The 13,612-nt window shown below is 39.6% G+C and overlaps 1 protein-coding gene across 3 annotated transcripts; it reads left to right on the forward strand.

Moving 5' to 3' along the window:
* Positions 1 to 52: 52 nt before the first annotated feature.
* Positions 53 to 11,990, forward strand: ZNF839 (zinc finger protein 839). 3 transcript variants are annotated; one of them, XM_014957663.1, is made up of 8 exons: positions 53 to 222; positions 1,171 to 2,103; positions 4,139 to 4,390; positions 5,149 to 5,241; positions 5,593 to 5,745; positions 7,464 to 7,604; positions 8,620 to 8,758; positions 10,620 to 11,990. In XM_014957663.1, the coding sequence occupies exons 1-8, from the start codon at positions 127 to 129 to the stop codon at positions 11,597 to 11,599; spliced, it is 2,787 nt and encodes a 928-aa protein (XP_014813149.1). In that variant the 5' UTR covers positions 53 to 126; the 3' UTR covers positions 11,600 to 11,990. The 3 variants fall into 3 exon arrangements, with proteins under 3 accessions (XP_014813149.1, XP_014813150.1, XP_014813148.1); XM_014957664.1 differs by having other exon boundaries at positions 1,174 to 2,103; XM_014957662.1 differs by lacking the exon at positions 53 to 222 and having other exon boundaries at positions 332 to 2,103.
* The last annotated feature ends 1,622 nt before the right edge of the window (positions 11,991 to 13,612 follow it).

A 13,612-nucleotide genomic window follows, 5' to 3' on the forward strand; every position in this document is an offset into this window, starting at 1 on the left:
GCAGCCGCCCAGCTGGAGCCCGGCCCGGGGCCGCCGCCCTGCCGCGGCGGAGGTTGCCCGCCGCCCCGGGACGCTGGCCCGCTGCCGCCGCAGGCCTGCAGGGCCGCCCCGCCGCTGGCCAGCATCATGCACAACGCCGCCCAGCAGCTGCAGAGCGTAGCCCAGCAGGTCGCCCTGCAGCAGGGCAAATCCATGGCGGCCGCCCGGCTCCTCCCGCAGAAGGTAAGCGAGGCGGGGGCTAGGGGGGGAGGAGGAGGGAAGGAGGGAGCCTGCGGCGGCCGTTTGGCCGCGATCCACCGCCGAGGACGGGGAAGGGGGGTGTGTGTGTGTGTTAATATTTTTTAATGATTTTTCGCCTTCCTCCTCGGTCACACCTACCCTTGGGTGTAGACTCGAGTCTCGCAGCTGAAAGACACAACTTTGAACGTGGTTTAGGAAAACCGGCGTTCGGATGTAGGTAGTAGCTGCAGCTGTCGGTATTTCGGTCCGACTACACGTGCAGCTAAACCAGCTTAGAGGGGCCGTCTCGCAGTGGTTAAGAGGTGATGCACCAGGTCGATAACGCATGCCCCTCTTACAGAAGGTGATGGTGCCTGGGTTTTCTGCCCACCTTTTGAGGTGCAGGGGATGTCAAGTGATTGACTCAAGCTGAGGCAGAAATTTGGATGAGGAGGAGAGGCTATAAGGGAGGTGAATGGTAACACGTACCTCCTCTTAATCATCCTCACAAAGATTTTTTTGAACCGAGCAGTTATTACAGTATGTCCTGGACCTGGTATTTGGCCTGTGTCATTTAGCAGACTGTAGTTCTGCGCTTGGTTTGTTGAAGGTTATACACCTGCCTGGGTGCTGGCATTGACTGCTGTTCCAGAACAGGCCTGCTGGCAGGAAACAAAGCTGTGACATGGCCCAAGAGCAAACTTTACATGCTTTAGTTGAACAGCAGTCACATCAGTAAACGTGCAGGAAAGCCCGTAGCTTGGAGGAAGGGAATCTGTGCTTTGATGTTAAATCTGTCCTTTGATGCATTAAAATGGAAATCTAATGATGTGCATTGGTTTCTTTGTGCTTTGCTTTAAGGGCATGTGTGTTATCATCTTTATAAGTATTGTCTTTATTTATAAATACTGTTATTTGTGTAATCTGAACTCTTCCTTTTTTCCACAAAAGCAGCTGGAAGCCATTTGTGTCCAAGTTCAGCCAGGACAGATGAAGGAAACTGAAAGGCCAGTGCCATCGTTGGCACCAGTCCAGTCCAAAACTATAACGCTGAGTCAGTCGGTTGGTAGGAATTCTAGCGTATCAGGACTTGGCATTATTAATCCCCAGATAATTAGGATACAGCCTGTTACAGGAACTGAGCAGCAGCAGCAGCTATTCCTACATAGTTCTTCCGAGTCTCCAATTCAGTTGCTTATGCAGAGACCTTTACCGTCTCATGGATCGGTGTCTGTGAACAAGATTCCCTCAACTAAGATGCTCAATGGACAGAAAGCCACCCGTGCCACAGTATCAGCTACGAGGTCTTCAAATATTACCATGGTTGCAGCCAGTTCAGCAAATACTCCGAAACCATGCCTTGAAAAAAACCAAAAAGGTGACAAGTTAAAAAAATCCTTGAAAGTGAAAACTCGTTCCGGACGGATTTCGCGCCCTCCCAAATACAAGGCTAAAGATTATAAATTCATTAAAATGGAGGATTTGGCTGATGGTCATCAGTCCGATTCTGATGATTACTCTGAGCTAAGTATAGAAGATGATGAAGAAGGAAAGGTGAAGGGAAAGGATGCGTTATTCAGTTCTTCAAATTATAATCTGAAACCTAAAATGTTTAAATGTCAGACTTGTGAAAAATCCTATATAGGAAAAGGAGGATTAGCAAGGCACTATAAACTTAACCCAGGCCATGGACAGCTGGAGTCTTTGCCTCAAAAAATACCTTTAAATAAGCCTAACGGAAGTATATTTGTGGACAATGCCCGTGGAATAAGAGAGGAAATGATGAGTCCAGCACATTTGGATTCAATTGCTGTCACTTTAAATAATGAAAATGCACTAGCTACCAATCTGGAAGAAACTGTTGATTCAAAGGCTGGAGAACAGGTAAAGTGTGTTACTTGGAAAAGCTGACAGTTCTGTGGAAAGTAGAATGGTGGTTTTGTAGCTGCATGGTCTTGTATTGCTCAGAAATATCCCTGATATACTAGATTTAACAATTTTCCTATTGAAGTGCTTTAAAATTCAAATTATTGTCTCTTGCAGTGTTGTGGGAATAGTATTCTTGCACAGGCACATAAGCCAAAATGTGCACCGAGTGTTCATTTGTAACTGGTTTTCTGACATACAGCTTTTGGCTTGAAAAAAACCTTGTCTGCACAAATAGCATTTTCCACTGCATTTGGGTAAGAATACTGTGCTGTTCAATTACAGCCTTCAGTGTGACAGACAGCAAGACATCATCTGCTCTGTCAATTTCTGTTACTGAAATGGCATCATCACAGGAAAAATCTCTTATTTGGAATGCAGCAGGGACTGCAGCTTCTCCTACAGCAGGTTTTCAACATGGGGCTTAGCGGCCCCTGCAAACCAAATGCTTGGGTGAAACTGGAGTCTCTGGGTTAGAAGCTACTTTAGCTGCAAATTTTTTTTGTGATGCTTTAAACTGGTCACTTCAAAGTAAAGTTTCTCTTTTAATATTAAAATGACTCTAATGTATTGCAGCGAGAGCTCATACAGCTGCTGTCTGGGGAAAAAATTCTGGTTTAGATGTAGTGATGTCACATTTGCTACTTCTAAGATGTGAAGTTGTTCTCAGAAACATGAAAATTTAGAGCTTAAGATGCCACTGCAGCAAACAAAGCTCCCTGTTCCTCTACGCTCTTCTGTCATCTTTGGAAAAAGAGCATTGCAGAATTACTGGCCTGCTCTCTGTATTATATCATTGTTACTTCCCTGTGCAGCACTACTTTTACCCAGGATTATGGGAATTTAGAAAAATTTCAGTCAGTCTCATACCTAATACTATTACCGACTGCTAGATTGCTATTGTACATGCTACTTCTAACTAGCAAATATGGATTCCACAAATTTGCATTTTAATTCATTGGTTTTGTATGGGTTTTGGCCAGGTAAATACTTTCTAGAAAGAATAGCTGGGTTATTAAACTGGTACACTGATACAGACAGGAAAGCAATCAAGATCTCCGTGCTTAACCTAGTCTTATGTCATATTTAGAACTAATTTAGTAATTTAATCCCTGGATAGAACTGACATAAATTTGCCCTTTTTAGAGCTTTCCTAATCACTAGAATAGTAGGGAGGTACTGAAATTTGGGAAGAAAATGTACCGATTATGAAAAGAAGCCTGGTGCTCCTCAGTACTACTGTAAACGCCTCTCTTTTAAAGTACTGGGACATTCTTAGAAATTCTAGCTTGGTGGGGAAGAGAGGTGTGTTCAGTAAGAAACCACTGCTTGATGAGTAAAAAAATTTTGCACTAAAATCACAATGATAATTTAAAAATAGTAAATGTACGTTGAGGTTGCCGTGTGGTCTTATAACAAAAGCTGCTTTTTTGCTGTGTTCTTAGGGAACGCTAGGGATTTTGAAACTTGGAAACTGGACAACATATTTTAACTTTTATTTATTGGGCTTGTCACTCTTCATGGCTGTTCAGAGTTATTTTTGTCTTTCACATAAAATCTTCATGCTTTGACAAAGTTACAATGAAACCCAAATTTTTCTTTGGATATGTTTTACTCCTAATTAAGATTTATTTCTACAACCTCTTTATTTGAAGAGCATGTATTTTACTTCAAAAATACGGAACACATTTAGCTGACATAATCCAGCTCTTTAATTACATTCCCTTAATCTCTGTATTTTGTATGGCATTTTGTGGGTCAAAAATGTTAGCTTTGCAAATAATGGCATGTATGTGTTGCAGACGTAGCAGTCTTACTAATGTGTTGGATTTATTCCACAACTTTCTTTGCAGTTATGCTTTTATCCAGCTTTGCATTTATTTAATATGCTATTTATTGTTTGCATAGATGAAGAACTTAATTATAAAATGGTCATCTTCAAAACACTCTTTAAAATGGTGAATAAGTATTTTTCTCTTTCTTTTTAATTAAGACTTGTAAGTCTGCAGAAAGCAGACACTTGTTGGCAGAACAACAAACTGAAACCAGTTCAGGACACCGGGGATCTGTAGCACCAAAAGGACCTGGAAGACCCAGACGACCAAAGAGACGTGGTCGACCAAGGATGGGTGGAAGATCTAGGTGTTCTGGAAGGCTTAGCAGACCTGGTCAGTCCCCTTCAAAGTCACTTAGTAGTGTGTCAGCAGAACACAATGTATTCAGAAGAAAAGCTAGGTTAAAAGAGGTATGGTTCTCTTCTGCAATTACTTCACAAGTCTCTTCCCCTTGCCCTCTTTTTTTTTTTATTTTTTTTTTTATTTATTTATTGTTTATTTTCAAGGAATCATTTAATTTTTTTTTCTTTTCTTTTTTACATCTTTGTGTACTGACACCACGAAAGCCTAAGACGTCTTCTAAGAAGAAAACATTAAGTTGTCTTTTAAGGAAAAAATTCTTCTAGCAGAACACTGGACAAAGGGCAAATGGGAACTCGGTCTGGAAGGGAACTTTTGACGTGTAGATATACTCTCGCTATCCTTTTTCAGGAGATGGAAAGCTGCTATTATGTATCTCTTCCAACACAGTGAAAGATAAACAGAACTGAAGTTGGGCAACATCGAAAAAGGAAAAGCAAAAAACCCACAAAGAAACTCTTTTGGAGGATAGAATAGGGATTAAAATCCATGCTATTAACACAATTTTTTGTTTGTTTCCTGCATGTTGTGGAAGATCCTTTATAGCTACTAAATCTGCTGATGTTGCTCTTCTTCCTATGAATGGGCAGCATTGTGGAACTGAGTTTTTTCTGTTTATGGGTAGTAACTCTTCTGAGGTTTTCTAGTTTATCTCCTCTTTTTGGTGTTACGTTTGCATCTATTCTCCGAGCTGCTTAAATATATAGTGTATCTTTAAAAAAAATACTGGTATTTTATGTTCTGAATGTGAGGTGCATAACCTCTGTAGGCTGCTCTGCTCTAATAAACTCCTCCTGGCTTTTGACAGCTAATACAACAATGTGATAATGAAGACTTAATGGAGCTGGCTCTCCCACGTCTTACAAAGCTTGTTACAGTATATGAATTTCTGTTGATGAAGGTGAGTTTTTATGTAAAAATGTTAAATTATTGCAGGGAGACTTTAATTAGTATATGTAATAAGATTCCTTTAGATAGATATCTGAATTCCCTGAGTTAGAATTGTGCAGAGTGGATGTTCTACACATCACTTCCACCTTACACAGGCAAAACTCTGGTAGGTCTTTTGGTTGAAAGTCCTGCTTTTTGCTGCCTGGTTCAGTGGCGGTTTTGAATATTCCATAGTCTTTTGACTTGAATGTTTCTATTTTAAAATGTAGAACAAAACAAACTGACAGATCTTAGTATTTTTATTTTTTTTTAAGTATAGTGAAGGGGAAACAAAACCTTTTTTCCCCCTCTTTATTTTTAGGTTGAAAAAGGGTATCCAGCCAAAGCTTACTTCCCAGATGTGTATCGGGAATTTGAAGACTTGCATAATATGGTAAAGAAAATGGCTTATGATCACCTCAGTAATTCTGATTTGCTGAGTTGCCAACAGTCTGTCGAAATAAAAGATGCAAAGGTAATAAAGCACTCAATTTGGAACTGTGGGTTTGGGGCGGGGGTGTTTGTGTGTTCTGTTTTATTTATTTTAGATGCTTTGCATTTTTATTTTATCTCTGATAAACTTTGTCATGCTGGTAAAGTTACTTGAAGAAAACATGGTTTTTGATGAGCAAAAATAGACACTGTTGTAAAGAGTCCAACAACTAACCGAAGAGAAGAAGAAATCCATAGTAAAACTACAGTTCTAGTTTATGGAAATAGATACAACTTGAAATATAAAGAAATAAAAGTAATTCTATCAGTGCTGATATCAGTGTTGCCTGATAAGGCAGTGTGAAGCTGCATGTTACTGCAAGGTGTATTTAGCATTAACTGCTAATAGAAGTACATCTTGATGTTTGCTTAGGAAGGAAGGGTCTATATTTAAAATGAGTGGCCTTGATTGAAAAGGATAAGTGGTTTCATTGCAAAATGAGGACAAACTGAACGCATCTGTGCAGTTCACAGTCATACCGACAAATATGAAAGGTAGTAAATACACTAATGAAACTGTAAACTATTATTTCAGTGACTCTTCAGTTTCATTGTTTATGCAGCTGTATCTAGAAAGATAATATAGGTTTGGTTTTCTGGTGGTTGATTTTTGGGGATTTTTTTTTTTTAGTAGATCTGTTTATCTTTATGGATCCTTATCAATCTGTGTTCCCTTTGCTTAGAATAAGCCAGCTCTTTGTACATAGTGTATTTTTGGTTTACCCTTCTCAGTTTCCAGTAGTGAAAACATTATTTTGTGTACTACCTCCAACAAAATTTCTAAACAATGCTCTCATTAAGGTGCATCAGCAGTGAACTTGCAACTACTATGGGAGGGGAGCATACTGGAAAACTCAGAGTAGGGATGGTGGAGATAAGATTTTGGCTCTTATAATAACCCTGGTTTAAAAAATGAAGTCCTCTATGGAATTAGCAGGGGTTATTATTTTTCTCTGTAGGTACTATAACACTTTCTAGAATTACTGTGTGCACGTCCAGTTATTTTGTACTTAATGCTGATGTTTCCTTTTGGAGAAACAAAGTAGCACCAAGTAAAGGGATGCTGTTGGTACGGGCAGTCCCAGAATGGAACCTCTTTCTTGCTTCTTTTCAGTGCTGATGTACATTCTTAATGTAGAATTACACTCCTTAAAAAAACAAACAAACAAAAACAAAACCACAAAAAACCCCCCAAAAACCAACAAGAAACCAAAGCAAAAGCCTCAAAAGACACCCCAAACAAACAAAAGTACCTAGCCTTGAGAAGTTGTATAGTAACACACCTACGTAAGGGTGAAGTTCAGGAATGGAATGGGAGAGGAGGAAAATCCTTAACTATTAAGAAATACTCTTACACAGGAAGAGTTACATGTTTTTTTAAATAATGGAGAGCCTCACCAGTGTTCTTTATTAAACTCTGCACTTAGTAACTGTCTCTGGATTCTATATATAACCATTGTACTCCTAATTCTTTTGAGTTTGCCTGTTAATATTCACCTTCAAATGAAGGTCGTGTTCTATTAATATGGAGGCTACTAGAAAACATGGGAGTCTGAATACTTCATTGAGCTGTGATGATTGATCGTCAGATTAGACCCCATATAGTTCTAGTTCAATTTTGAGAAAACAAATCAGTATTTCAGCATTTATATATTCAGATTGGAGAGATTAACTGTTTTTTCCCTATAACTGTTTTTAAAGGTTGCTGAATCACTAGGAATTACAGAAATACTCAGTGGAGAACAAAAGATGCAAAGTGTAGACTCTTGTTCACAATGTATAAACAAAGTGGTTACTGAGCAAGTGCCTGTGGAGATACTGGGACAAAAACGGTTAGCTCAGGTATGGAATACCTTTGTAAAAATTAAAAATGAACCTAAGACAAATGAAAACTTTTATAAACAGATTATTATTCCTTACAAAATCATACTAGTATTATCTGACTTGTGTTAAAGTAAGACTTTCATGGTATTTGGAGTTTGGAAATACTTAAAGAAGTACTCTCTACTGTGGTATCATAGCAGGGCACGTGAACTAACACAGTAAAGATGTGCTTTGGGAAGATGGTAGCATTCAGGACAGAACTCAAAAGCTCACAGGTAGTCTCATCAGACAAGGGAGAGAGAATTTTGTTGAGGTGCTAGTAAATGAGGGCCCCACAGTGAGAAGGATCATCAGATCTAATAACTTGTGTTGGAGTAAATGGGCTGACCCACAGCAGGCTCAGGCATTGGAGAGGTGGTTGCTCTGCTAATTGGTTGCTGGTAGAAGTGTATGAAAACAGTTCCTTTCTCTCAAACAAGTCAGTTGACCAGATTTACTCTGTTTACAGCTGTATCAAGGAGCCGTGTTTCCTCTTCTTGAAAGTCACATGTCTGTGGTCCATCCCCTTTGCTTTTCTACGTCGTATTTAATCCAGAGTTGTTTCTGGTGGTGGATAAATAAGACTAGTGCTTTTCCATCTTCTCCTTGTGGTTAAATTTAGAGGCGATCAGTTTTTCTTCATTAACTAGACAATGCTGGGTGGGCTGTTCACAGCCCTTCGCTGTAGTTGGAGAGAGAGCTTAATAGCAGGTTTCATGCTGTACAGCTAATCACGAAGGCTCAAAGAGAAGCTTTGATGTTGAAACAAAAGCAGATTGTTCCAGCCAAATATCAAACGCAATCAGTGGCATTTTGGTGAAGTGTGAGGGTTGTGTTTAAATCCTTACCGTTTAGGAAGGCCTTTAATATAAAATCCTGTTTTCAAGGAGATTATTAGTTCACTGCCATGAAGTGCCCACAGTTAGTTTGTGATCTTTTCCAGTATTGTCAGCTGTAATGGTGGCAGCCAGTTAATTATCTCTTGTATTGACAGAGCTCAGGGGAGGAACTGTTGCCATCAGCCAAAAGGACCAAGTTAGAAGACGTAATGGAGAATGTGAATAATGCTTATGCCAGTCAAGATGAAGTGAAAGAAAAGAGTGGGAATTTGTGTACACTGTTTGAAAAAGATGGTAACCTCTTCAGATTTTCCAATTCTGTTCTGTTCATGGAGGAGCTGAGCAAATCTCTTTATTTTTCAAGCTACTGTGGTTTTTGTCTTAAGGTTTCATTTCTTAGCTTGCTTCCCAGGTCCTTCAAAACCAGCTGTTTAACTGGAAAAGGCATCACGGAGGGGAGAAAAGTTACAGATGATACAGACCACAGCAGTAGCTTGATTCTGAATGCATGATAATCCAGTTATTGCTGCTGCTACTGCAGTACTATGAGACTAGTACTGTCCTCTGCTGTGTGCTTCCTCAGTGCTTCCTGCCCACTCTGTCCCTTACAGCAGAGGTGGCGTGAGACCTTTGTGTCAGCAGTGGGAGAGCAGAGGATGAGGAAGCAGCGTGTGTGTCCTTCCTCTTTGCTCTAGCAGGCTGCAAAGGCAGAACCATCAGAGCTTTGTGGAGCCTGGAAGGTGGGGGGGAGCTGGTGCCAGCTGTCCTGTATCCCAGGGGAGATGCAGGGCCTAAAGATTGGAATTGAGGCAACATTTTGCATCACATTCTTTGGGTGGTTACTTTTCTTTTTATCCCTTCTTTGTCTTTATCCCCCCTGCCCTTAGACTGGCAGGGTAACAGTGGGTCAGAAAGGAAAGTGAGGTGGGTCCCCACCTGCAATCTCCCAAAACTCCACTGGTCTTTCATGTGGAAGTGTTGCATTAATTCAGAGGCATTATGATTATCCTTGTGAAAGATTCCAGCTCTTGCCCATTTCTAGTAAGATGTGTATGTCAGTGCTGTCCTCTTGCTTTGTACGTGTCTTTTTTGGGTGTTGCTGTAAGCTGCTTTGCTTTTTGCCCTTTGCACCTCTTTCTGTCTGTGGTTGGGTTTTTGTTTTCCCCCTTACTTTATTTTTCTTTCTCTGAAAAGCTTTCTGCATGACCCTACTCATTTCTTCTTGTATTACGATTTTCTTCTGTGCCGTGAGTTTTTAAAATTTTGCTTCACTTGCACCTGTTGGTAGAGCTCTTGCCAGTCTACAGCACAAGAAGTTAAAAATGGTCTCTTCTGCAGTGTTAGGCCTCCTTTGTTGTGCACTGATACCTTTCGTAACAAAAAAAAACCCAAACAAAACCAACCAAAAAAAACCTTTCACAACCTACTTGTTCCTTTTGATCTTCACTTACAAAAACTGACAGCTCATGCTACTGCAGATTAGTAGTTACTGTTCAACTACCTACTGGGTTTGTGACCTGGCTCTTGGTCGAGGTGAAGTAACTGGTAAAACACACTAATTTTCTAGTGTCTTTTACCTTTTCTGTCACAGGACAAAAATTCTCTTGGGGCTGTTAGTACAGCTCCTTAGATATGTAGTAACTTGATGATATGTCTGAATCCAGGATGAGTTTGATAATCAAGCTCATGAAATTGAAATTTTCAAGTTGAAATGAAATTTCAAGTTGCTTGAAATTTTATGCAATTTAAATGCTTCTGTCAATTTGCTAAAGGTAATGGGGATGAGCAGCTGACAACTTTGTGCCTGGTATATTCTTTACCTTTGAATGTTACCGGTTGTTTACCAGATGGAAAAAAATTACTTTCTGCCAAGGTTGTTTTCAGGATTAGCAGAAAAATGCTGCTTCTAATGTGAGATCCCTTGGTGTGGAAATATTGAATATTTCACTATCCAAAAATTTTTGAAGTATTTTTACACTGGCTTTCTCACTTTCTCAAGTGCTGTGAAAATCTTGGAAGGTGCTTCAGGTTTACTAATTATGGAGAAGAAAGCAGGGAAGCATTGTAGCTTTCAGTATTGCTGAAAATTAATTTTTTGGACATGCAATATTAGATTGCCCAGCAAAATTATATGTATTTTTTTTCACCTTTTCAGGTTTTAATCAATTAAATGGAGAAATCCTGCTTTCAGAAGATGGGCATATTGCTTGCTGCACAACTGGAAGTACGCTACCAAGAGCAGAGGGACATAATTCACTTGTTGATTCAGGAGTTAGAATCGATGCTGAAAGTTCAGGTACCTTCTCCCAGACTGTGGAAATGAGGATAGAGTATTCCCAACCCATAAACATCCAGGGACCAGATGTGGCAGGTGACACGTCTCTGCTACATGCTGAAGTTGTATTACCTGTTGGAGCAGACGGGTCACCTGAAGTCGTTCAGGCACACTTTGTGAGGGAGAATTCAGCAGGTGGACTGTCAGCTCCTGAACTTTGTAACTCGGTGTCGGAGCATGCAGGGGGCACTCAGAGCAACGACTTACCAACGAGCAAAGAAAACGGTCACGATCAAAAATATCCGGAAGTGCAAAAAGAAAACCGTGATTTTGTAGTTAAAGAGCATCCCAAACAACTTCATAATGCTGATATGACCAATGAGATGCAGGAACTTGAAAAAGTTTTCTCAACGAACGTTGTGCCAATAAACTACCCACCCAGCGCTCAGGCCGAGTCGCACCAGGACCCTGTCCAGGAAGCCTCCCTGTCCGCTCACGAGAACCATGAAAACATGACTGAATTTCCCTGTGGGCCAGAGGAACAACACGAGCTGGAGAATACAGTCACTGTAGATGAAGCTGTAGCCTTTGAGATTACTGATGAGAGCCATGATTTTTTGTCTCAGGGACATGAACAGATTTTTATTCAGACTTCAGATGGGCTTATCCTGTCTCACCCAGACACTGCTGTTTTGTCTCAGGCAGAAGGCATCGTTATCGTAACCGATTCCAACGGTACTACAATGCACATTCGCACACCTGAGGGGATACCTTTGGAAACTGTGGAAGCACTACTGGCAATGGAAGCAGATGGCCAAAGTGAAGATATTTTGCTCTCGCAAAGTGAATTGGAGCCATAAATTAGAAAACTGTATAATGCTTTCTTCTGGAAAAGACTGACTCTATAAAATGTATATTTTTCTAATGTGAATACTGAAATAATTGAAATTTAACTTATTTGTAAACTGTTTCTATGCCCTGTAATTTTTATAACTTATGTTTATATAAATCTAGCAGCATTGCAACCAAAAATTCTAGAATTAACATTGTTCTATTTGCTTTATATGTTGGGGATGGGTGGAAAGTGGAAATCTGTCAACCTTAAAACTGTTGCACTATTCCCTTTTGTTACGTAATTCCTTTTCTCTTTAGCCATCTAAAAATGCAGTAAGTTGTACTGCTCTTCAGCGGTGATGTGCTGTGTACTGGCAAGCTGTATATGGGTAAAATAAAAACTATATTAAAAATGTATGTTTTCTGTGCCATTGAGATTACAAAATACTTCGTTATTGCACTTTCTTAAAGCTACCTTGAATATTTATTAGCATCTAGACTTGATGTGCGTAAATCTACTTGGGAAAATGGGCAGTTTAAATATAATCTGTGCATTCCAGGAACAGTGTGACAGCCTAGCTGATCCTTACTTAAATAGCATCCAATTAGGGACAAAAATAGCCTCAAACAAGATTTGATTTGTGTTGAACTGTCGGAAATGTATTTGAGTTTGCTTGTCTGATGTTCAGCCACACCATTAAAAATTGCTGTTAGTTAGACAGAAATGGGAAGGTGTGTTAAGTAGGGATCTGATTTTCCTTAATGAGATACCAAATTCTTTTTTTTTACTTTAGTCCGAGATGGTCTGTTTTTGTTAGATTTGTGTTATACTTTTTTCTTTCAGATAACGCATCCTTTATCGGTTCTAAGCTTTGAGCTTCCTAGCAACTCCACACTGCCCTGTACTATTTAATCATAATAAAAAGGTATCCTTGACTATAATCCCTGTTTCTCTCTGCAGACAGAAAATTTACTAAACTACTCATCTGCTGCTATCTTGTATTTTTGTCATACTTCCAGTATGTTGCTTGGATGAATATATTTTTGTGGAGACCTACCTAACAGCTTGTCCAAGGCACTGTCTTCTCTTTCAAGAAGCTTAGCAGGTAAAAAAAGAACACCCTTAAATGACTGATAGCTTTATTTTGTTCATGAGCTATTGTAGACATTACTGAAAACTGGTAACATACCTTTAAAATGTGTGTGTTGCCTCATTGCTAAATACATGAGACATGGACAAATCAGCTAAAAGGATCTGTAATATGCAGGAGAACTGTTTTTAAATCAAGTATGAACACTGATTTTTCATGGTCTTGTTACTGAGCAGAAACTTACACTAAAATTGAATCTAAAACAAGTGAGAAAACAATTTAGAGATTAAACAATCTGCTCTACTGTATCCCTTTAACTTAGCTGGGGTTGGGTTTGGTTTGTTGGGTTTTTTCTTTTTTTCCTTGGTTGCCTAAATAGAGGGTTAATTTGGTTAGCCAAAATGCTGCCTTTTATGTGTGGACCTGAAAGATACATATTGGTGAACTCCTGTCTGGTTGGGTTTATGGTGTAGTTTTTGTTTGGAGTTTTTTTACCCCTTTTTTTTTTTTTTTTTTTTTTTTTTTTTTTTTTTTTTTTTTTTTTTTTTTTTTTTTTGGAGGTGGTAGTGGTCAGAGGATACAGGCACACCTTATAAGTGAAGATACCACACAAAACAAGGTTCTGCTGCTCTTTCCAAGTCTTTGATTGCAGGGAGGAATTCTTTATTACACTCTTTTGTACTGACTTGGAGGGCTTCAAATGTAACAATCAACTGCTTAGAGCTATAATGGCAAAACATCTCTGCAATGATTTTGCTGTAATCTTCCTGTGCCTGATAGCAGTCAACGAGCAAGGGGGGCTGTGAATATGAAGACTTTGTCCTGAAGAGCTTCTTTCCTCTTAAGAAACGAGAACAAACCACAATTTCCCCCTGTGCTGAAAATGACAATTTGCTTCAATTCTGCCTTCCCTATTGATTTGCACATGCTGGGAAATACAATACACCT

The sequence above is a fragment of the Calidris pugnax genome, unplaced genomic scaffold (genome assembly GCF_001431845.1).
Source record: "Calidris pugnax isolate Ruff unplaced genomic scaffold, ASM143184v1 scaffold211, whole genome shotgun sequence".
In the NCBI taxonomy this organism is placed as follows: domain Eukaryota; kingdom Metazoa; phylum Chordata; class Aves; order Charadriiformes; family Scolopacidae; genus Calidris; species Calidris pugnax.